The 22,856-nt window shown below is 44.6% G+C and overlaps 1 protein-coding gene across 3 annotated transcripts in view; it reads right to left on the bottom strand.

The window, feature by feature from the left end:
* SARNP (SAP domain containing ribonucleoprotein) overlaps positions 1-22,856 on the bottom strand; it is a 432,317-nt gene that overhangs the window by 206,546 nt on the left and 202,915 nt on the right. For 2 of the 3 annotated variants that reach the window (XM_069230611.1, XM_069230613.1), the window contains 2 exons: positions 20,960-20,994; positions 9,200-9,268 (listed from right to left, as the gene is read on the bottom strand). In XM_069230611.1, coding sequence (XP_069086712.1) covers positions 9,200-9,268; positions 20,960-20,994 — 104 coding nt within the window. The remainder of the gene's footprint in view (positions 1-9,199; positions 9,269-20,959; positions 20,995-22,856) is intronic. The other variant, XM_069230612.1, reaches the window with a different exon arrangement.

Genomic DNA, 22,856 nt, shown 5'->3' on the forward strand with positions numbered 1-22,856 from the left:
CCTTGGCGCACTAAATGCCACAAACAGCTGACTGTTTTTTTGATTGAGGATGTCTGCTGCAAATACAATTTCAGGCATCGTTTGACGTCCAAAGAATGCAGCGATCTTTCTGCCCCAGTCTGGGGCCGCGGAAAGAAAGTCTTTAGGACCACTGGCTCGTTAATGTGGAAATCAGTTGGCACCTTTGGGATAAATTTCAGGTTTGTCCGTAGGATGACTGTGTCGTCTGTAAATCTCATGAAAGGCTTGAATCTCGCTTACTCTGCCTTACTTTAATAGGAGCGCTACCTTCCAGGTAAGATACTTAATGTCCAATTTATGAATAGGTTTGAATGGCTCCTTCATCAACTGAGATAGGACAGTATTCAGTTGCCAAGATGGAGTACGTCGTTTGGCTGAAGGAAAAGATCGGAATAAGCCCTTCATAAACTGCTTCATCAGTCGATGAGACCAGAGGGACGGTCCTTTGGACAGACGTCTATATCTGGAGATAGCAGGTAAGTGGACCTTGATGGAAGCATGGGCGAGACCAGAGTTCGTCAGGTGGAAAAGGTACGGTAAAACTTGTTCTGGAGCAGATGTAAGCGGATTAATGATATTCCCTGTACACCATAGACAAAACCTCTTCCATTTTAAGGTATGTGTCTTATTGGTGCTATCTGCACGTGCTTTAGCCAAAACTGTTTGACAGTCCATGGGAATATTTAGATGGCCAAATTCATTGAATTCAGGAGCCATGCACATAACCTGAGATGCTTGGGATCCGGATGCCTCACCTGGCCCTGGCTGATGGTGAGTAGGTCCGGAATGGGTGTAACCTGATGGGAGGATACGAGGATAGCAACAGAAGCTCTGTGTACCACGGTTGGCGTGGCAAAGCTGGAGCAATTAGAATTATCTGGCAGGGCTCCGATTTGATCCTGCTGATGACCCGAGGAAGAAGGGGTATCAAAGGAAAGGCGTAAGCATAAATCCCTGACCATGCTATCTAAAGGGAATTTCCCCACGGCCCTGGTTGGGGATGCCAGCTTGCATAAAACCGGCATTTTGCATTCTGAGACGCCGCGAAGAGGTCCAGGTTCGGTGTCCCCCACCTGCTGAAGACTGCATCCAGCGTTGTCTGGTTCAGCTCCCACTTGTGTGAAGATGTGCTTAGCCTGCTTAGTGAGTCTGCTGTGGTGTTGTTGACTCCCGGGAGATGTTCCACCCGTATATTTGCACTGAATTCTGAATGCACCAGGTCCAGATGAGCTGAGCTTCTGTGGAAAGTAAGCGAGACAGAGTTCCGCCTTGCTTGTTTATTTAGTGCATGGTGGTCGTATTGTCCGTCCGGACCAGCACCGCCGAACCTCGGATTCTCTGTAGAAAAGCTTGTAGTGCAAGGTACACAGCTCTGAGTTCGAGGAGGTCGATGTGCAGCGTCGCATGAGAATTGGGCCATCTGCCACTGACTTGCAGATTTTGGAGACAGGCTCCCCACCCCTCCATTGAAGCATCCGTCGTGATCGTGAACGGAGGGATTTGATCCAGGAACTCTAGACCTACTGAAATGCTTGCAGGCGTTGACCACCACAGGAGGGAGTGGACCATCCTTGGTGTTATGTGAATGATGTCCCCGAAAAACCCATGCACCTGCTTCCACTGTCTGTCAAGCTCTTCCTGAAGAGGGTGCATCCGAAGACGACAGTGTGGAACTAGGCTGATACAGGAGGACATCATCCCTAGTAATGATTTGAACCTCCAAACTGAAAGAGACTTTCTTCTTCGAACTGAGTCTGCCAGGGACAAAAGCCTGAGTTGACTTTCTTCTGCAGGAAAGGCTTTTACAAGAGTCGTGTCCAATATAGCACCCAGAAAACACTATCCTTCTGGTAGGTTGAAGCCGTGACTTGTCTCTGTTGAGAGTGAGACCTATTTGTTGGAAGAGACGCAATGTGGTCGTGAGGGAGTGATGTAGGGCAGTGATGTTTGGAGCCTTTAGTAACCAATCTTCCAGATATGGGAATACCTGGTGCTTGAGACATCTCAGATCTGCAGCCACTGGGGCTAAGCACTTTGTGAAAATCCAAGGGGCGGATTTGAGACCGAAGGGTAGCACTCTGAATTGAAAGTGCTGGCCAGCTACCATAAATCTCAGAAATTTCCTGTGCTTGGGGTGAATGGGAACGTGAAAATACGCATCCTGAAGATCTAGGGAAGCCATGAAGTCGCCTCTGTTGAGAAGCTGTAGTACGTCCTTCAAAGTTACCATTCGAAAGGAATGCTTTTTGCCATATTTGTTGAGCTGCCTCAGATCCAGGATGGGCCTCCATATACGGGACTTCTTTCTGATGAGGAAGAATCGAGAATAAAAACCTCTTCCTCGCTGCAAAGAGGGTACCACCTCTATCGCCCCTTTGGATAACATGCCCTCTGTCTCCAGGAGGAGGAGGTGTAGATGTTGTTGACACTCCCGGGAAGGTGGAGTTTTGGGAGGACTGGAAGTGAATTCTAGGAGATGGCCATGAGTTATGATATCCAGAACCCACTTGTCGCTTGTGATCTGACTCCAACGACGCAGGTGACGAGTCAAGGAGGGAGGGGTAGCCGGCCCCTGGAGGCTGTCATTGCCTACGCAAGGCGTCCTTGGACTGTCGCCCTGATTTCCTCTAGGAGGAGGTCTGCTGTATGCTGCCGCCGGAGGCTGCCTTTGATGATACTGGGGTCTGGATGACTGATACTGGGAGAAGTAGGCTGGATAACGAAAAGACTGGTAGCCACCTCGAAAAGAGGAGGGGCCTCTACCCCTGGCTCCCCGAAAGGCAGTACGCTTATACTGTAGGGATCCCAAGACCTGGCAGTATCAGTATCAGCCCTGATCGCCTGATGAGCATTGTTGACATGCTTGCCGAAGAGGTCTTGGCCATCGTATGGGAGATCCAGGATCTTTGTTTGGAAGTCCGGCCTGAAATTAGTGGCTTTGAGCCATCCCTGCCGTCTTAAGACGGCTGAACGGCCAAAAGCCTAAATCCCATGGCCACAATGTCCAGGGCGCAGTCAATTACTTCTGCAGATTTTCGTTGACCCTCCATAATGATCTTTTTAGCGTCTGACTTGTTGGTATCTGAAAGATCTTCTACAGCGTGGGAGATGTCAGACCACAGCTGCCTGTCGTATCTGCCCAGTAGTGCCAAGGAATTTGCTGCATGGACCACAATTGCCGACATAGAAGAGAACCTCTTCCCGATATTGTCCAGGTTACTTCCATCCTTATCAGGAGGGGCCGATAAAGGCGCTGAAGGGTTCTTGGAGTGTCTCTGGGCAGCTTGGGAAACCACAGAGTCTGGCTTTGGGTGACCCACTAGGCACACAGGAGCGTCTTCTGTTGCCTTATACTTCTTGTCCAGCTTTGGCAACACCGCTGGCACTGTCGTCGGGTTTTTCATAATCTTCAGCCCCTGACTCCAGACATGGTCAATGATCGGGGTGGCCCTAACGGATTTTCTGTGCGGTTCTTTAAAATCATTCAGAAAACAGTCCTGCTGCGTAGATGGAAACTGCAGCTCAAACCTCATTGCCGCATTCTCTAAGAGGTTATGAAAAGAGCCAATATCCTCCGGAGGAGATTCGACTGCTAATGGCTCTGGCGAAGGGGGTGCCAGGAGTACATATTCACCCATTCGTCTTGGTCGGAGAGAACCTCTCCTTCCTCCGCCGCCTCATCAGAAGAGGCCTGTATCGGAGGACTCTGCGGAGCCTGAAGAGGAACTTGTGGTGTCGGAGGAAAAACTGGCAGAGGTGCCGGAGTAGCTGGAGCAGAAACTGCTGGTGTGGGATCTTTTCCCAGCGGAGGGTAAAATCGTTCTCTATAGTCCGCCAGTTTAGCTTGGAGTTCGGACACTAGACCGGAGGGAAGAGATACTGTTCCCTGTTGAGGCACTGGGTCATAGTACGGATGACCATAATATGAATCGTCGTCCGAGTACTCCTGGCATTTCACGTGTAGCTGTGAAAGACTTCTAGCTACTCCAAACATTGTGGCTTGATTTAATCCCTCATCATCATCGTCATCTAAAAACCTAGATGGCAAGAGTCTTGAAACTTTGCTCGGTGATGTAACAGAAGGTGTTAAACGAGCTTTAGAGAGCTTTTTAAGCGGAGTATGTTGTGCAGGTTGACCCAAAAGTAACGTAGATGGTCTTTGTCTTTTTGTTGGAAGCAATCCTGGTGTTGAAGACAAGAAACCATTTGTCGTCGACGCTGGAAACATTATCGTCGACGACGGTTGGACCGTCAGCGGAGGTGCCGTCGGAATCATCGTCGACGGGTGTGTCGCCGCCGGGAGTGTCATCGGCGAGAGAAGCGTTGACGAGATGGGGTGCACCGACGAAGATCCTGCAGCCGCTCCCATGGAGATGGTTTACCACCACCGGCGTCACTGATGAAACGGTCGTCGACGAGGGTAGCGACGACGATGGCATCGTCGATGGTGCTGAGCTAGGCTTCTTAAACCTGTCAAGCACTTTAGGAGGAGGAGTTGCCGGCTCTGAAGCAGTTTTCTTTGCTTTTTTGAGGGATTCTGTGGGGAGCCATGATTCTTTGATGTCTTTTGCGCCATTTTCCTAGGTGGCTCTTGCCCCTCAGAACTTTCTTGTTTTCTTTTAGGATGTGTTTTAGGGGCAGAAATAGAAGAAGAGGCACTGTCCTCATCAGAGGCAGGGTGTCCAGTCTTATATCTTTGTAGCCACAACAGAAGGCAACCCTCCCTGTCCTTCAGGGTCTTAGAAGAAAACTTCCTGCAGATTTTGCAGTCCTTAGTCTTGTGGCTGGGGTACAGGCAGTAAATACACTCCTCATGTGGATACTCTACATATAATCTCTTTTTCAAACATGAGGCACAGGATCTGAAAAGGCCTTTCTTTGGTGTCTCTGACAGGGCAACCAGTTTGAACCATCAGAGTAGATAGAAATATCCAAAAGCTGTAGAAACAGGTCCTCTGTCAGAAGATTTTGAGCACAGCTCAAAGGAGACCCCTCAGCACAACGTGTGGTGAAAAATATGAGGGAAGGCAGCTCCTCATAGGAGGTTCTAGAGGGGTGAGGCAATCTGATTGGTTCAAGTTTGAGCTTGGGTCTATTTTACAAAACGACTATGATGTGTTGAGGCCTACTTCATGTACTGTGTGCATACATCTTCAGGCCTGGTTTTATATTCCACCGGGGACTCCCATCTCGATGACGGGGAAGTATTCAAGCATGTGAATCTATGAAAGTTACAATACTGGAGTAATCCAATTTACCTTGTACACTTATGTTGCCAAGAAGTGTGCCCTACTTTATGAGTGATACAGTGGTGGTAATAGTCTCCTGCAGCAGAGGGTGCAATAAAAGCAAGCCTACTAATAGATTACTGGTATTCCACCACTGCACAGAGTGTTTAGTACCGGCCTTTATCAACACAAGGTCTTCAAGCTGACCCTCCACTTGTGGACATGGACTGGCAAGGCATTTTTGGATAGGGTGCATATGTAATCTGTCATGTAGTAATATGGGTGATGCCATCATCCGAAGCATTTTCAATACAAATTCTCACTGGCACTGGGAGAGTAGATTGAAAGAGGCAAAAGCTGTTAAAATGTCATCATCTTTATTACTGGGGTAAACTTTTCCCATGACAGCGTTTAGGGCTGCTCATAAGAAGGCTTGGACCTGCTGAGGTGGAAGATAATACTTCGTTATATTTACTATAAAAACCCTGGGTGCGACTGTGTTGAGCCGCCCTCTAGATTACAGCATTGTATGCTGCTGTTTTGTCTAGGGAAAGGGTTTTGCTTGGTAAGGCTCTATGTCAGAATCCTTAGGGAAATCAACATTGTAGTCAACTCACATATCATCTCCTGTCCCTGTGGATTGGTCATATGGTTCTTCCTTTTCTTTACGGGCTGTCCGAGTCTACAAAGGAGTGTAATGATATCTCTGGAAGAGACTGTGGCGGTGGTGGTAGAATGTTGAGACCAGCCTAGAGAGTGGAAATGGAGGTGTAAGAGGCTGTGGTGAAGAAGGAAGAGTTGGTAAAAGTGCAGCTTGTGAGGCTTGCTTTGATGTGATAGCCAGAGCTGGAGGCTAAGGAGGTGTCACTTGCTCTTTCCACTTTTTGTACGCTGCATGTCAAGGACTGTCATATTCAAGTAAGCTTCCTTTTCTTTGTAACGGGAGGAAGAGTGGAGACAAGTATTTGCTGTGAGGTTTCGATGAAATTATGCATGTGCCTGGGTGAATAAAAAAGGGATATTGTCAGGTGTCTAGCTCCTCCATTAGTCTTTCTGGAATGGGGGCCTCTGAGGTCTCGGAGATGGGGTCAAAAGTACTCTTAGCTTTGATCTGTGGTCTGACCTGACTTGTGGTATTTGAAACTCTGAAAATGAAAGTTGTAGCCCTTTTGGTGTGTTTGTGCTTTGTAGAGGTGCATTCTTCACCCAAGCCCAAAGTCATGAATCACAGACTGGGTGTTTTTGTAGGTGGATCTCTCTGCTTCGACCCTGAAGGCTTGAGTTCTTCGCAAGTGACCTCTGAAGATAATGTTTTGGGGCTGGGTGTTTTCTCTGAGGCCTATGGCTCTGCCAATAATTCATTGATATCTAGGGAATAGTTTTCTCCAAAGAGTTCTGGAGTCCTCCAGGGATTGGACCTGCATCTTCCAGTGTGCTAGTGTGTCTCTCTTTCTGATACCTGAGCATTTTTTTTGCACCTTACCGCAATGCTTTTAGGAAGCTGCAGTTCAACTCTTGGTGTTCTGCAGAAAGACAGAAGTTAGAAACCTTGTATTGGTAGGACCACAGACGTTTGGCATTATAGTGTGCACCAAATGGAAAGAGTCCGGTCGATCTGCCGACATTCTCCAAGGCAGGCTGCTATGTAGTTATTTGGCATACTTGATCATATGCCGCCTACATAGCAGACAGGGCAAATCAGATACATGCAGTTATAATTTTCCTCTTGAATCAATGAACTGAAGCAGAGCCTGAAGTCGCTGCACACAGCCATGATGATATTGGAGTTGTTGCTTTTCTCATCAGAACCTGATGGCAGCAAAAAATAATCTAAAGGTGGAGCAGAGGCTCGTGCACATTGTGGTCTAAGGGAGAAGTCACTCTGCTTCATTTGACTATAAACATTTTTTGAAGAAAAACAACTGGTAATTTCTGGAGAATGCAAAGAATGTATATCTACAGCCATGCATTCTACAAATCTGTAATGTCACTATGAATTCTGGTATTTAACATTCTGTTGATCTCCTCCAACACTGATGGAGCAGTAGGCCCAACCCACCACAAAAGTGTACATGACGCCCAAAACAGGAATAATATTTTCATAATTAGCCAATACACTGAAATTTAGATGCTGGAGCATCTACTTATGTATCTGATCTGTGCAACATTCATCTACCTAACTGATATTTTGGGAGGCACTTTTTACAACTGAAATATAAGCTTCCAGTCAGCGGAATCTTTTTAATTTTCCAAACAAGTTCATTAAAGGACATCATCTTGGCTGCCTTGGTCAAATACCTACAGTCTGATGGGCTCTAAATCTTAAGTATTTAAGCTAACGGCCTCTTCCTATCCACGATTGCTTTGATACATTACCTCTGGCAGACACATTAGTTAGCATCAGACATTTTCGCCTATTAGCACATAACACTGTCAGTTTATTCTTGTGTACCGTCCAGACCTTTGCATCAAAGGTGGTGAACTTATTTCACCAGAAACAACAAGTTTATAATTCAGCCTTCTTTAGGTTAACTCATCCTTCCCATTACTGAAGAGTACTTCATACCATCAGTTTTATGCACAACATCAACTTCTATTTAAGATGCAAAAAGAACATTTCTTTCCCCGGTACAATTTTTCTAAGTAGATGGTGGTGTTGATTAGAGAAATGTCAACTATAAGGCCATATTTTGGAACAAGTGCTCTCTTCTAGCATTAGCCATTCTCTCTGATAAAGATTCATACCAAACTACCAGAGATGAGGGCCAGTTGTGTTACACAAGGCATGTACACATCAGAAATGTGTGAGTGTTGGCTATGTAGGCTACAACAGACACATCCTATAGGCACTACAAATGTAATGCTTTCTCTAAGTGTGCCAATCTGCACAATAAGCCCTGTGTATTGCTTTTAAGTAAACTTAACTGTTGATGCTTCCTTTTGCCCTCTTAATTTTTATTGCACTTGCTCGTAAATCTAACCATTAGTTTTAAAAATTAGAGACCAAAGATGCAGTTATGCCCTCAGCCCAAGCCTCCACCCTAATCACAACCCTTTTGTACCTACTCCTCAGTCCTCATCAAGGATTGCACTGAAGCCCTCTTTTATTAAACAACTGGTAAAACTGTGTACATAACCAAATGAAGGTTGTGTGGTTACTTATGCATACATGTGCAATTCTAAGCTCTTGAGCTTAAGTTGTCAGCTTTGAGAAGCAGTTTCTACCAGCAGATGGCTGCATGTTAACTAGACAGGGGTATGAATGCCTAGAACAAGTATAAACAGTCACCATGAAGGTTAGTGATCTTCAGAATACTGCATTTTTGCTCCCACCCCAATATTGCTTTGAGGCACACCTCTACATATTAATCCACAGTACTATACTTCCAGTCAGTCAGCCCCTGCCTGAACCTAGTAGCCAAAATAGTTCTATTGCTACTGATCTGTTAGGATGCAAGAGGTTCAATAGCTATATTGACATGTACGCTTGGCAGGGAATTTTGTCTTCTATATACCCCTTTAATACGGTAATCATCCGAGAATATATTATTCTACTAAAAAACAAACAAACAAATGGTGTGTTAAGGTCAAGAAAGGCTGAACAATGAAATTGTGAAAATCAAGGGTACTAAAAGAATATTATGCGTCTGATCATACAGTCACATCTGCTTCCGTGGGTTTCCATCCAGTGAATAAATGTACAGCAAAAGATGAAAAAATATTTCAATAGCAGCTTCCACTTTTGCTAGCATACTTGTTAAAAAATGATCTTACAGTAAGGTTCTCCTCCATGTTTGCACAATTAGCTTGTATTGGCTTGAGGATCTGTTCCTTGGAGGGAGGGAGATAGCTGTTAAATTTAGAGGTGTCTTGCCCTATGCTGACTCCTGTCGATCCATGAAGGGTGCAAAAAGTGAAGGGATCCGAGGGGGGGGATCAATGCACCTTACCTTCCTGGAGACTGCTGAGACATTCAGCCCAAACCTCTGAGCCCTTTCCTTTAACTTATCCAAGTGCACCTACAAAGACACAGCAAATGGGTAAGTGTGCCAGACCTTCATGACAAAGGCCAGGTGTGTTGGAGGATTAATCTCCTTGTGGGGGATGAAAACGAAGGGGAGAGGGGATGTACAGAGAATGAATGTGTTGGTGTGTAAGAGGAGTGATGGTAGAGTTACGACTGAATGAAGATCTTTTCAGGAAGCAAGGTCTACCTTTTTCAAGCCTGTCAAAAAAAATACTTACATAAACATTTGCTGGGATACGTTTAATTGGCACAGAATAAAAATGTACTTACCTTTCGTAATGATATTTATGATGCATATTCTGCCTACCTGTAGATTCCTCACCTTTTGAATATTCCAGGCATCTGACTGGATCAATCTACATCAGAAACGTCGCCACTGTGACGCCACTGCAGGCATACAGCGTCACTAGCTGTACCTTGATATCAGTTTTCCATCTGTTTTTTACACATCTTTTAGGTGGACAGGATGAGAACAATATCACTTTAGCAAGGTAAAGTGCAAAACCTAAGCTTGGCAACTTATTAGTTTCATGACTAAGATGGAAAATCAGTCTTCAAGAATGGGAAGTGAGTCTGGTTGGTGAGTTATCTGCAGGTAGTCAGATTAGCCACCAGAAAGACTTAATAAAGGTAAGTACCTTTCTCTTCTGATGCATATTGCAACCTGTTGAATCCCCGCATTTTAAATAGAATCCTCAGGCAGTACCCAACCGGAAGGTGGGTTTGAAGGACTGGTTAAACTAAAGTCAGAGGACTGAGCACGCCAAGTGACCATACTGCCACACGTCCAAATCCAAACAGTAGCTTTTTATGCTGGTGTGAAGGGAAGCACAAGTCGCTGCTTTGCAGATCTCTGCCACAGGTACTCCTCTGGCCATAGCTGAAGTAGAACACTTTAACCAGGTGGAATGAATTTCAACGCCCTCAGGAGGCTCCATGTAAGCTAGCTGGAGTGTAACATCTTGATTTACAAGATGGCCTACCTTTCTAACATTCTCTTCTGGACGGCTTTACCTTCATCTTGCCAGTGAGCCAATGAAAAAATCTGGTCGTCAAGCCTAAAGTCCATCGTGCATGTAGAAGATAACCGCCCACTAAGGGTCCAGCCTGGGTAGCATCTTCTCCTCTTTAGTAGGATGTAGAGTGGAAAGAGGGGTGATAAACTGCCACAAGTGGAAGGGTGTGATCACTTTGGACAGAAAATGAGCCCTGGTTCTAAGAACTAACTAGCCCGGAAATAAGGAAGTCAAGGGAGGCTAGACATTCAGATTGTGTAATTTGCTGACATTTAATAGATGTAATGGCAACTAGAAAATCTATTTGAAGTGAGAAGTTGCAACTGGAAACGGTATAAAGGCTGAAAGGGAGAACACACGAAAAAATTATAAACCAAATTAAAGTCCCATTGAGTCATTATGAAAACAGAAGTTGGAAACATTCTGGTGAGACCTTTCAGTAAGCTCATGACTACGGACAACTTTAACAGGGACAGCTGATCTGGGAGACACATGAAGGCTGACAGTGTGCATAGGTAAGCCTTTTACCATTCTCACTGCACAACTCTGCTGAGCTAGTGGCAGGGCAAACTATAAATCAAGTGGGGCTTGAGAGGATCTACCCACTTGATGAACCTGCTCAATTTCTCAGCATACACCATTTAGGTGGTGTCTAAGGGCACTTAAGATGACCTACCACTTTAGGAGGTAAAGAGAAACATCCATGTGATCCTGCTCAATCTACAAGTATGTAGGTGCCCTCGTGCCAGAGTCAATGAGTGACCAATAAGATCCAGGAAGCCATGAGGCCTAGCAGGTGCTGGACCATCAGGACTGGAATATGTGCTTCATTATGAAACATCCAAATTATGCCCTGAATATCCCTAGCCATTGGGGTGGGGGAAAAACCTAGTAGTGTAGTTTTCAGTACTGACTTTGAACAGGATGCACTGAGAGGGCTCTGAGTGAGATTTGGGTCCGTTAATTGATAAGCCCAGTTCGGACAGCAATGACTATCCTCTGCAGATGGTAACACAATCTCCAGGAACTTGTCTTTCCCCTTGTTCAAGTAGGGAAATATTTGAATTCCTGAACGTCTGAGATGGGCAGCAACAACTCCTAACACTTTTGTGAAGACTTGTGGAGCTGAAGTATACTTCTGGAGCTGAAGTATAGCCGAACAGAAGCACTGCAAATTGGTAATTTACTGATCCTAATGTGAAATGAAGGTACTTTCTGTGCGAACGCAGATTATGTGAAACCACATGTTCTACAGATGGACAAACACTATTCAGTCTTTCTCTTCCAACACTAGTAATACTTGAGCCAATGTCCGGCATCACAAACTTATCTTTGTGCAGAAACCAGGTCAAGATCCTGAAATATAGAATCGGAAGAAGGCCACCATCCTTTTTTTAGGACTATGAAGTACCAGGAGCAGCACCACTGGCCCTGTTCCTGCTCTAGCAAAAATTCCATTGCCCCTTTCAGGAGCAAGATTTGTACCTGCTGCTGAAGGATATGTAGGTGGTCTGCTAAGGAGGGTGGGGGCGAAGATGGAGGAGTGGGTGGAGGGGCCTATTGGAAGGGTGGAGCATACTCACATTCTACAGCGTGCTAAACCCACTGGTCTGATTTTATGACCATTCAGGCCAGCAGAAAGGTCATTGCATGCTCAGAAAAGGCAGAATAAGGCTGCTTCTTTGCAGTGGCAAAGAAGAGGAAGAAGAGAGAGGCAAGGCTGGGCTATCTCTACTGGCTACTACTCAATTAATGGCCAAGGACAGGGGTACGTTTTTCGAAGACCACTTGTATTGATTCCATGAGAGTCTTATTGAAAGCAGGGATGTGGAATTCCTATCGCCCGACGCCCGGTACATATTGTTTGGGGTCAAGGGCAACAGGTTTTCATATTTACTTTGTCCTTAGGACAAGTAGGCCCAACTCCCTGTAGCACAAACCCTTTTGCTGCCAGTTTACAGAGAATGGAACAGTCTGCGGTTGAGGTAATCACATGTCCATATGTTAATGCTGTTCAAAGGTGTATTTATTGTTCATTAATTAAAAGCCTTCATTATAAGGGTGAGCGCTGTAAATATACATTTTATATGAGGCTAAGTATAATGCTCCCAGAATGCTCTCTAATTGGAGGCAAATGTTTGCAGAAGCTTGTAAGCAAGAGTGATGATTATTTGCTTTCAAAATAAAATGTTCAGAAAAAGTGCAAGTAGGAAAAAAAAAAAGTTTCACTACTATGAAATTATAGGTGCTATTTCTTTAAAGCGTTATTTAGTAAAATGTGTTGAGGCCTGCCAATATTTCCCAAAAATATTCCTAATGGAAAATCAGAGTAGCCATTTTCAACAAGATTATGGGAAGCATGAAAAAAACAAGCACTGGCAAAGCCAACTGACCTGACATTTTATGTGAGTCTTTTGGTTTTGTCAATGCGTATCTTGTTTTGACATGGCTTTTCTAACACTTTATTGTTGTTGGAGCTGCCAATCCCTCACCATTGCAACAAACACTGGCAAAAATAATAAAAAGGTTTTTGGTCTCAAAAAGCACACATTGCCACCAGTGGCGTAACAAAGGCCCTGCAGCCCCCCTCAATGGGGCCCCCTCAGCACAGCACCTGCCCTGAGTGACTCCGCACAGGGGGGCTCTCCGTGTTCTTTGCAGAGGAGCCACCTCCAGTTTTGTTATACCACTGATTGCCACCGTAGTTTCTAGCACTGAACAAAACTACTTTGTGTGCCAATATGCTCCTTGTGGAAGAGAAGAATGAGATCACTCACTGTGAAGCCAGCCGATAGAGAGAGAAATAGAAGTTAAATAAAAACAAAATGTCTTTGTTAATGCCAGACCTAATTAGGGACCCAATTCTGAAAGAAAGTCACAAAAGTGAACCCATAGTATATGTCTTTGAATTAGTGGCTTTCATGAATTTACATGAACTTACAGAAGTAGACCAGGAAATCGTACTACTAGAAAATATTTGCGAACTGTATTTTAGCACGAGCAAATATGCATGTGCAGATTTCTTCATGTGAAAATCTGTTGAGCGTTTACAAGTTCACTTCCCTCCAACCACTTTTTTCCCAACCCTGGAAGAACTTCTACTTCTGTCATTGGAAGGAGTACATTTCCAACCTTTCTCATCACAGGAAAAGATTAGAGAAGAGATCGTGAAAGTCCTTAAAACATGCAAGTTAATAGGCTTGCAGACTTGAAGGCATTCCAGCCCTGGAACTAGTGCTTACTGCTTCCTCCAGCCCCAGTATGTAGATTTGCAGAAAGGTGGCAAAATAAGAAAATTGCTATAGTAGGGATTCAAACAGCAAGTATTCGAGCCTTACTATAGTAGTAGCCCTGGCACAATCAGAGAGGCTATTATCAGAGCTCTTACATAATGAGATTGCTACCATAATTTCTCGTTGCATCACGTGGCACCAAAGGGACAAGCAGATTTTTTTTTTTACTGGACAAGTAGATTTAAGAAGCAACCTGTCCCATGGGCAAGGGGTCTGATGCTTGAGATGTGGAGTGTAACACCTCATTCATTAAGTTCAACTTGAACTCTACAGGAGATTGTGATAATTCTGAGACGTCTGCCCCCTTGCAAATCACGGCATGGTAAGATGTGGCTTCAGGGACAGGGAAACTGGTGGGAGAACAGAATTCCCACTTCGGGGAGGAGCCTAACACACTAGCATCACGGGTCCATGGTCTCAGACTGCCCACCTCCATCATCTGCATCCTGACTAGGGTATTCCAAAGGATATGGAGCTCCTACCAAAATATAATCAAACTTTGGCCACTAGCCTTTGTGCTTCTCTTCTTGACCTATGTCCACTGTACCAGGGAAGCTCAAAAAGGTGGACTTTAATGGCTGGGGTGAAGAGAATAAAAGGCAACTTTTTGTTTCAGGGCATGTACAGAACTTACGTGTAGGTCAGACTGGCTTTTTCACAGGTGTTTTTCAGTAATTACAAACTAGAGCAAAACATCATCTGAAAGCGCAATTGGGAAAAAGAAGTAGTAAAACATTTACACCTTAGCCTCCAAGTGAAGTTTTGTTTCTGTTAGCCCAATGCAATTCATTTGCTCTAATACGAAAATCTAGATGTAATTTTCCTAGATGCCCTAAAAGCACCTGCCCAATTTCTATAGGTGTCTACATCTTGCCCTGGGTGGTGGAACAGGCTGCTTTCTCGAAAGAAAGAGTAAACTCTGGTGTGCAGACAATACTGCTCAAGCAAACAAAGTTTGGACGGCAGAGAAGAACGTGGTTTAATCAGAAGTTAGAGGTTTGCCACTTACATACAGCATTTCAGAGTACAAAGTTCTGCGCTTGAATATAACTCTGCATCAAGTATTGCTACCAATTTTTCCTGCGCAGCAGCCCACTGTTCATAGCAGGGCCAGGATTACAAGTAGGGTTCACCTTTAACTGGGTGCTCCCTGCACAGACTGACACATTGTGCCCTGTTACATTTAATGCACTGTCCCCAGCGCAGCTGCAAAATCGTGACTGGATTGGGGTCTTTCACTGAGCAAGTGGCAACACAGCTTACATTCAAAAGATAGTGAGAGAGCCCCTGGATGCAGTGAATGACTTTGTCCATTTGCAGGGGGTGCCAAGAGGATCCCTGGGCGCTCTTCCCCCCCACCCCCAATCTGAGGGGCACCCTTGTGGTCAGTGCACCTCCCAACAGCTCCTTTGCCACAGCACCTGTGTCTGTAACATGCTTTTCAGCCCTGTCTGGTACTGAACAATCGTCTGGAGGGAACCAGTTTGGAGAGTGGGCAGTAATTTTCCAGCTATTCCATGGGAAAAAGCAGTCCGAATTAGAGACTGTAAATTACTACCAGTGGGACGGAGTCACATACATAAGGAGACCTCTCGGACAAGTGATTATCCAGGGTTAAGACATTGATGGCCAGCTGGTGTGAATAGATAGATTTCTGGGGCCTTCACAACCTTTACATTACAAGGGCTCGACTAATGGTTGTACGTCCATGAAGTACTGGTGTGTGCTTCCTACATCAATTTTCTGCCCTGATGGTGACCCTTTCAAATAAATTTCACATGTTGGGTCGAAACATCGATATAAATTGAAACGCAGACTGCGTTTTAAAATTGTTAGTAGATTCTAGAAAACTGTATGAGGGGTGTTGCAAAGGATACTACATGATGTTTAGTCACACTTGTATACGCTGGCTTGTAAATAACACTGATGCATTTTATTGCCACTTTATGCACCTGCACTGGTCCGTCACTTATTAGGAGCACCTAGTATCTAATAAGTTGTGCCTCACTGAGGGTGCGCCTGAGTTGTTTAACCTAATAATTCTTCTAATAAAACGGTTGAAATATTAAAAGAACCTTACAGAGTAGGAGGGTTTTAGTGGTATGTAGGAATTTGGCTCTGTATCTACTAATTCAAAGTGAGAGATAGTGTGCACAGAGTCCAAGTGTTCCCCCTAGAGGTTGACAGTGGCAAAATAAGTTAATTCTAATGCTCTATTCTGTGGTAGTGTGGTCGGGCAGTAGGCTTATCAGATGGTAGTGTTAAGTATTTGTTGTACACACAAAGGCAATAAATGAGGCACACACACTCAAAGTCCTAACTCCAGGCCAATAGGTTTTTATATAGAAAAATATATTTTCTTAATATATTTTTAGAACCACAAGATTCAAATTTGAGGTAAGTACATAAAATGGAAGGTACTACACATAGGTAAGTATAGAACTTTGATTTAAAACAGTAGTACATACAGTTTTGGTTAAAATAGCTATTTTAAAAGTGGACAGAGTGCAAAAAACAACAGTTCCTGGGGAAGGTAAGTATTGGTTAGTTTTTTCAGGTAGGTAAAGGAGGCAGGCCACCATTGGGGGTTCAAGGCAACCCCAAAGCCACAGCAACACAGGGCCGGTCAGGTGCAGAGGTGAAAGGAGGGCCCAAAACACATAGGCGCCTATGGAGAATAGGGGTGCTCCGGTTCCCGTCTGCTAGCAGGTAAGTACCTGCTTCCTCAGGGAGCAGACCAGGGGGGTTTTGTAGAGCACAGGGGGCGGGCCAGACACCGACTGGGTTAGGATGAGGGCTGCCTGCTGGTCACTCCTGCACTGGTAAGTGGTTCCTCTCGGTCCTGGGGGCTGCGGGTGCAGTGCTTGGTCCAGGTGTTGGGTTCCTTTGTTACCAGGCAGTCGCTGTCAGGGGGAGCCTCTGGATCCTCTATGCAGGCATCACTATGGGGGTGCAGGGAGGTCGACTCAGGTTGTCCACGTCATTGGAGTTGCCTGGGAGTCCTCTCTGCGGTGTTGGTTGTCCTGGACTTGAGCCGGGGGAGTCGGGTGCAGTGTGTGAAGACTCACGCTTCTGGTGGGAAGTGAGTCTCTCTTTAAAGTTGCACGTTTGTTGCTGTTTCTGAACAGTGCTGCTGTTCTCAGGAGATTCTTGGTCCTTTGGGTGCAGGGCAGTCCTCTGAGTCCTCAGAGGTTGCTGGTCCCACCGGATGCTTCGCTGTGCAGGTTCTTTGAGTCTGGAGACAGGCCGGTAGGGCTGGGGACAAGTCAGTTGTCGCCTCTGTTGTCTGTACTGCCCTGGAGGGTGGCTACACCATCTTTGTGCCTCCTCCCTGAGGGGAGGGGGGGCACATCCCTATTCCTATTGAGGGAATCCTCTAAAATCAAGATGGAGGATTTCTAAGGGCAGGGGTCACCTCAGCTAAGGGTACCTTAGGGGCTGTCCTGACTGGTAGGTGACTCCTCCTTGTTTTCCTCATTATCTCCTCCGGACTTTCCGCCAAAAGTGGGGGCTGTGTCCGGAGGGGCAGGCATCTCCACTAGCTAGGATGCCCTGGGATGCTGTAACAACAGGCGTGAGCTTTTGAGGCTCACCGCCAGGCGTTACAATTCCTGCAGGGGGAGGTGAGAAGCAACTCCACCCAGTGCAGGCTTTGTTCCTGGCCGCAGAGTGGCCAAGGCACTCACCCCATGTGGCCAGAAACGCGCCTGGTTGCGGCAGGTTGGCAGGAAATGGTCAGCCTAACACTAGGAGTCGGACTGGCATGTAGGGGGCATCTCTAAGGTGTCCTTTGTGTGCATTTTCCAATAAATCCCACACTGGCATTTATTGTGCTGAGAAGTTTGATACCAAAATTCCCAGATTTCAGTGTAGCCACTATGGAACTGTGGAGTTCGTATTTGACAGACTCCCAGACAATATACTCTTTATGGCTACCCTGCACTTAAAATGTCTAAGGTTTGGCTTAGACACTGTAGGGGCATAGTGCTCATGCAACTATGCCCTCACCTGTGGTATAGTGCACCCTGCCTTAGGGCTGTAAGGCCTACTAGAGGGGTGACCTACCTATGCCACAGGCAGTAGGTTAAGGGCATGGCACTCTAAGAGAGCCATATTGACTTAGTCATTTTCTCCCCACCAGCACACACAAGCTGTGAGGCAGTGTGCATGTGCTGAGTGAGGGGTCTTCAGGGTGGCTTAAGACATGCTGCAGCACTTAGAGAACTTCCCTGGCCACAGGGCCCTTGGTACCAGGAGTGCCAGTTACAAGGGACTTATCTTTGTGCCAGGGCTGTGCCAATTGTGGGAACAAAGGTACAGTTTAGGGAAAGAACACTGGTGCTGGGGCCTGGTTAGCAGGGTCCCAGCACACTTTCAATCATAAGTGGCATCAACAAAAGGCAAAATGTTAGGGGGTAACCATGCCACAGGAGGCATTTCCCTACATGGTACAACCACTGCCGTGGAAATCACGATTTCACTTCCCCCCAGGGGGACCATTATTTGTTGTTCTATTATTACGAACCCAGGTCCCTGGGTTACTGGGTTTGCCCCATTTTTTTTTTTTTTTAGAAACATGTCTGTAACACAGCACGGTTTCAGAGCAAAGTGTTTCCTCATTTGTATTGGACTAGGCTCCCACGCAAATAAGGGAATGACTCCTTGCTATCGTAGTGGTGTAACGCAAAATGATGAACCCCACCTACAGAATGTATTTTCAGGACAAGGAAGCACATATAAATGTCTTGGAACTAAAGACACTAGCATCTTTGTAGATAGTTCTGTGCTCTATAAATCCACATACACGCCTGTACATGTCGCAGAACTGCAAGGCAAACCTCTTTAAAGAACATTGAATTGCAACACATTTACTTCTCTCCCACTGTGGGAGTGGGGTTTTGATTTTTCATAGAGAACATGACTACTGAATTTTCCCCCCGAAAACAGTTACTTAAGGGAACCACACCATTCCATCCACTGGAAAAATCAGATATCGAAAAACACCATCTCAACAATTATTTCCTTCTTACGTGCCATATAAAATGTAAGTATGTGGAACTGTATACACAGAGCAGAATCCATGAAGCCCCTCAAGAATTATTATGAAAGCAGTTACCTTCTCAATCAACATTTTAGACAATAGGATTCATCAGATAAACTGGATGGCCACAAAGAAGAAACTGATAAAGACACCCAGAAAGCCATGAGGAAAGTGCCACTTTCCAGGTAGATCAAAAACATTCCTTATTGCCTTCCACCCAACTGCACTCTTTTAAAGAATCCTCCAAAATTTAAGGATCTCCTTAAGATGCTTGCAGATACTTATGGGCCTGCCCTCGACGATAATGATACTCAGATCTCTGTTGTCAGAATACACTGCTGCTGCTTCTTCATATTCCAAAATCTGTTCCTCCAACAAAGGATCAGTTCTCAATTCATCCATTCCTTTTACTGTTAACCTTGAGGGCTTGGGCTATGAAAATAGATCTCATCTTGAAATTTCAGATAAAGATCCTGATGATATAAACACTGTCAATATGATTTAATTATGACGCTCTACGAAGTGGAACATACTTAACCACTGAGCCTTGAAATGGAAACTTCACTCTCTGATGGCTCCAGTAAAACTGAGCAATTTCCTTCCCGATACTGGATTGTTTGTGTCTTCTCCTGTAAATACTTTTAGTCACTGCAGCTTACCTTACTAGGGTAGGATAACCTTTCATTATTGACCACAATGATATGCCATTAAATGATGTGCACCTCCAGTATTTGATCTGCAGAAGAGACCTAATATACATTTGACATCTTCATAGAGCACCTTAGAATTTTATGGAGCAAGCAAAACCATTCAGAAATTCTGAGCACAGTTGTATTGCCTATGGGTCAGTTGAAGCCATCCCTGTTGCATGTACAGTATCTTGTATCTCGTAAAGTTGTGAAAACAAGTGTTTTTTGGTTCCTCAAAGACTTCATGCTCACCCCCTCAGTGATCTTCCAGCAGCTTCTACTCATCTTCAAGATTCCAAGGGAGGCCAGAAGGGCAATCCACAGTCAACTTGCAAGACCTTTCCTCTAAATACATCTTCCAGGCAATGTAGTTTCTTCTTCCTAGGAAGTTCTTCTTAGTGTTTTGCTCAACGTCTGTTTGACATAGAATCTCTCTGCTCCCCCTCCTCAGCCCTTACAGTCAGGGTCAACAAGTTGGAAAATAACACTAATGTATAAACAGAGTGAAGAAACAAAATCATGTTGATTGTGGTGCTTTTGGTCCTCGCTGTCCTTTAATTGCAACCTCATCTTACATGGCATTTAAGCACATTCCGTGCTTCAACCATTCATGTTGGAAGAAGCATGGAAGGGAAATAGGGCCCCTGAGTTAAGGGCCTGCTTCAGAACTTAAACGGACAGCATGCCTCGGACGTACCTCTCTGTTCATTACTTTAGCAGTGTTATGCTTGGTGAGCTGTGAAGGAGGAAAAGGAAGGAGTATACGGAAATCACCATGAACATCATTTTCTCTTTTATCCATACAGAGATGTGGCTTCAAGAGCAAGACCGCACCAATGATTTGCACAAAATGGTAACCCATCTTTTCTTAGGTTCAACCTCGGTTTACCCCAGGAGTCACTTGTACCCGTCTTCTCACTTTGCTAGGTGTCACCACACTGAGCCTTTACATTGGAATCTTCATGTTTCCCACCCCTTAAATCAAAATACATATGTGTGCATTGGATCAAAGTGGCCACAGCGTTAATGTTTCCTCAATGTCTTATTCACATTGTCTTTTCTTCTGACAACAATTATGCTGCACAATTTTATCGAAGGGATGCCTTCCTTCCTTTTATTCCAAAATGTCAAAAATCACCAGAAGGGCAGATTAGAGTAGTGCTCTATGCAGCTACCACTTGTCACTAGCTCCTTTATATGAACTTACCAGCACTAGAGAAGTAACGTGCAAACAAAGTTTAAGATCAAGACGGGTATGGAATGTTCATAAGGTACATAAGCAGAGGGATTTCAGAAGAGCTCTGAAGCCTGCTGTGAGAGTATCTGGGAGCAGAGTCAATTGTTCACATTCTTTAAAGGTGAGTTTGGGAGCAGGACGGCTTATGCTTAACATTATGTACAAGTACAAGTCTGTTAGGACAAGTAGCAGTATTATGTAACATTGTTCTCACCAAGGAAGGTCTGGAGTTACCATATTATATGCAGGGAATCAAGAGGTAGGAATGTCTTGCATATCTTAATGTTCAAATCTCTTACAACCTTTATTGTTACTCTGGCATTAGAGGAAACATGCTACATTTCAACCCCAAACTCAGTTGCCAACTGGACTGAAACATAATGGAAAATGTGTGCTCAGTTACTTACCGGTGACTTGGTATTTGTAGACAACACGGACAGGCCTGAAAGACAAGAGAATGAAGATTGTTAATCTCTATAGTGATTGCGCCTAAATTACCCACATAACTCACCGTTGGAAACATATTCCTTGCATTTCACCAAACTGCAGTTTAAAAAAATATTTATATTGCAGTGGCAATGGTTATGTTATGGTTAAGCAGAGAAGACATATACATCACAAATATAGTGCAAATATTATTTAAAGCCAAAGGTCTAGCCTTGGCAGTTTTTCTTTTTTCACAAAAATGTTGGAAAACACATACAATGTACAAAAATAGCAAACTGTAAAAATAAAGGAGCCTCACAGCAGCTCAGGCAAACCAGCCGACAGTGAAGTGAGCTCCTTTTCAGGCAGCTGTCCATCTGTGATCTGGCAAAACTGAGTCACTCACAGACCCTGACAGCCAATGCATTAAGTGGTCTAATCCACTGCTCTATGTGGTATGGTGGACATAGACAGCTGATTGAATGCCCCTGTAAGTTTGCATAAATGTATGTTTTTGTTTTTTTTAAACATGAGGATGCCAACATGGCTAAAGCGGTCTCTAGGCCAGACCTAAATTCAAAAGACTTTAAAATACAAGACTGACGTAAAGTTAGCAACAAGCATTATGGCATGTAGCATGAGCCTAGTAATCCCCGCCATATGAGAGATCGAACTCATTAAAGGGATCAACCCAACACATTTTTCAATACAAGATCTGACCTCAATACCATTACAAATCTAACCCAGATATCCTTTAGGTGCTCTTTAGGGTGGCTGAGGCTGCTAAAATGCTGCCTAGCATTACTGCAGGCCAATTTTCCAAGTCTCCATTAAGATAGGGGCTGCCTACCACATTCAATGCAGGGAGAGTACTTGTTTCGCAAACCGCACAAAAAGCTCCAGGATTTTTTTTTTACAGAAGGTCCAGCAGAATCAAGGCCAGCTGCATTTCAATCTGAACGGCCCTAATTTGGGAAATTGTGTCGTTGCATGTGCAATTTGGGCGAAACAGTAGTCCAGACTGAAACTAGTTGAATGCAAGACTATATAGCTCCTGGTAAAATACTCGTACTGAACAAGCTGAAACCTGCAATACTCTTTAGTATGTGCTCAAGCTATCTGCTACTGTTCCTGCTTCGTTAGCCTTCAAGGTTTGGCAGTATCCACGTCTCGTAGTATCAAATAAATGTCCGTAATCAGCGTGTAACACCTCCAATTCCTCAACATTATCACAATATTGCACTGTTTGAAAGTACTCTTATCAATTAACCATTTAGCATCAAATGCTGATCGGACCTGTGCATACTATAGTGCTAGGCAGTAGGTGTATCTAGCTTTTCTTACACACAAACACACTTCCTAGTTTCTATCTAAATACCACATTTTAAGAGATTATTAAAAACCCAGCGTCCACATTTTTTGATCAGCTTACAGTCACATTTTAGAATTAAACCCACTGTCAACTAAAGTGCAATCTATGGACTGTATGAGTTTGAGTACACACAAAATATCCCTCCATAGTACGAATGCACAATCTACAGAGGTACTGCCCTTCTTTTTATACAAATATGGAAACACCAGGGCATTCTCAATGCTCATTTCGGGTAAAAGAGCCAATCCATTGTTACATGTGATTCCTGTTGAAAACGTTACTGACCTGGGTAACACCTTATCTGGTAGAAACAATATCTAGCCGGAGATTCTTTACCTTTTCATTCACCCCAGGAGTCATACTGTATCTGGGAGATTTTTCTTGAGTACCCCTGCATGCGGTTGGTGGGGTCGGTCGGCTGCGCATGGCGGCAGCTGCGCTTGGGGCGTTGTCAATTACTTTTCACAAATTTCGACACCAGAAGCACGGAGCCATGAACAGCACTG

This window comes from Pleurodeles waltl, chromosome 4_2 (genome assembly GCF_031143425.1).
Source record: "Pleurodeles waltl isolate 20211129_DDA chromosome 4_2, aPleWal1.hap1.20221129, whole genome shotgun sequence".
Classification (NCBI taxonomy): Eukaryota; Metazoa; Chordata; class Amphibia; order Caudata; family Salamandridae; genus Pleurodeles; species Pleurodeles waltl.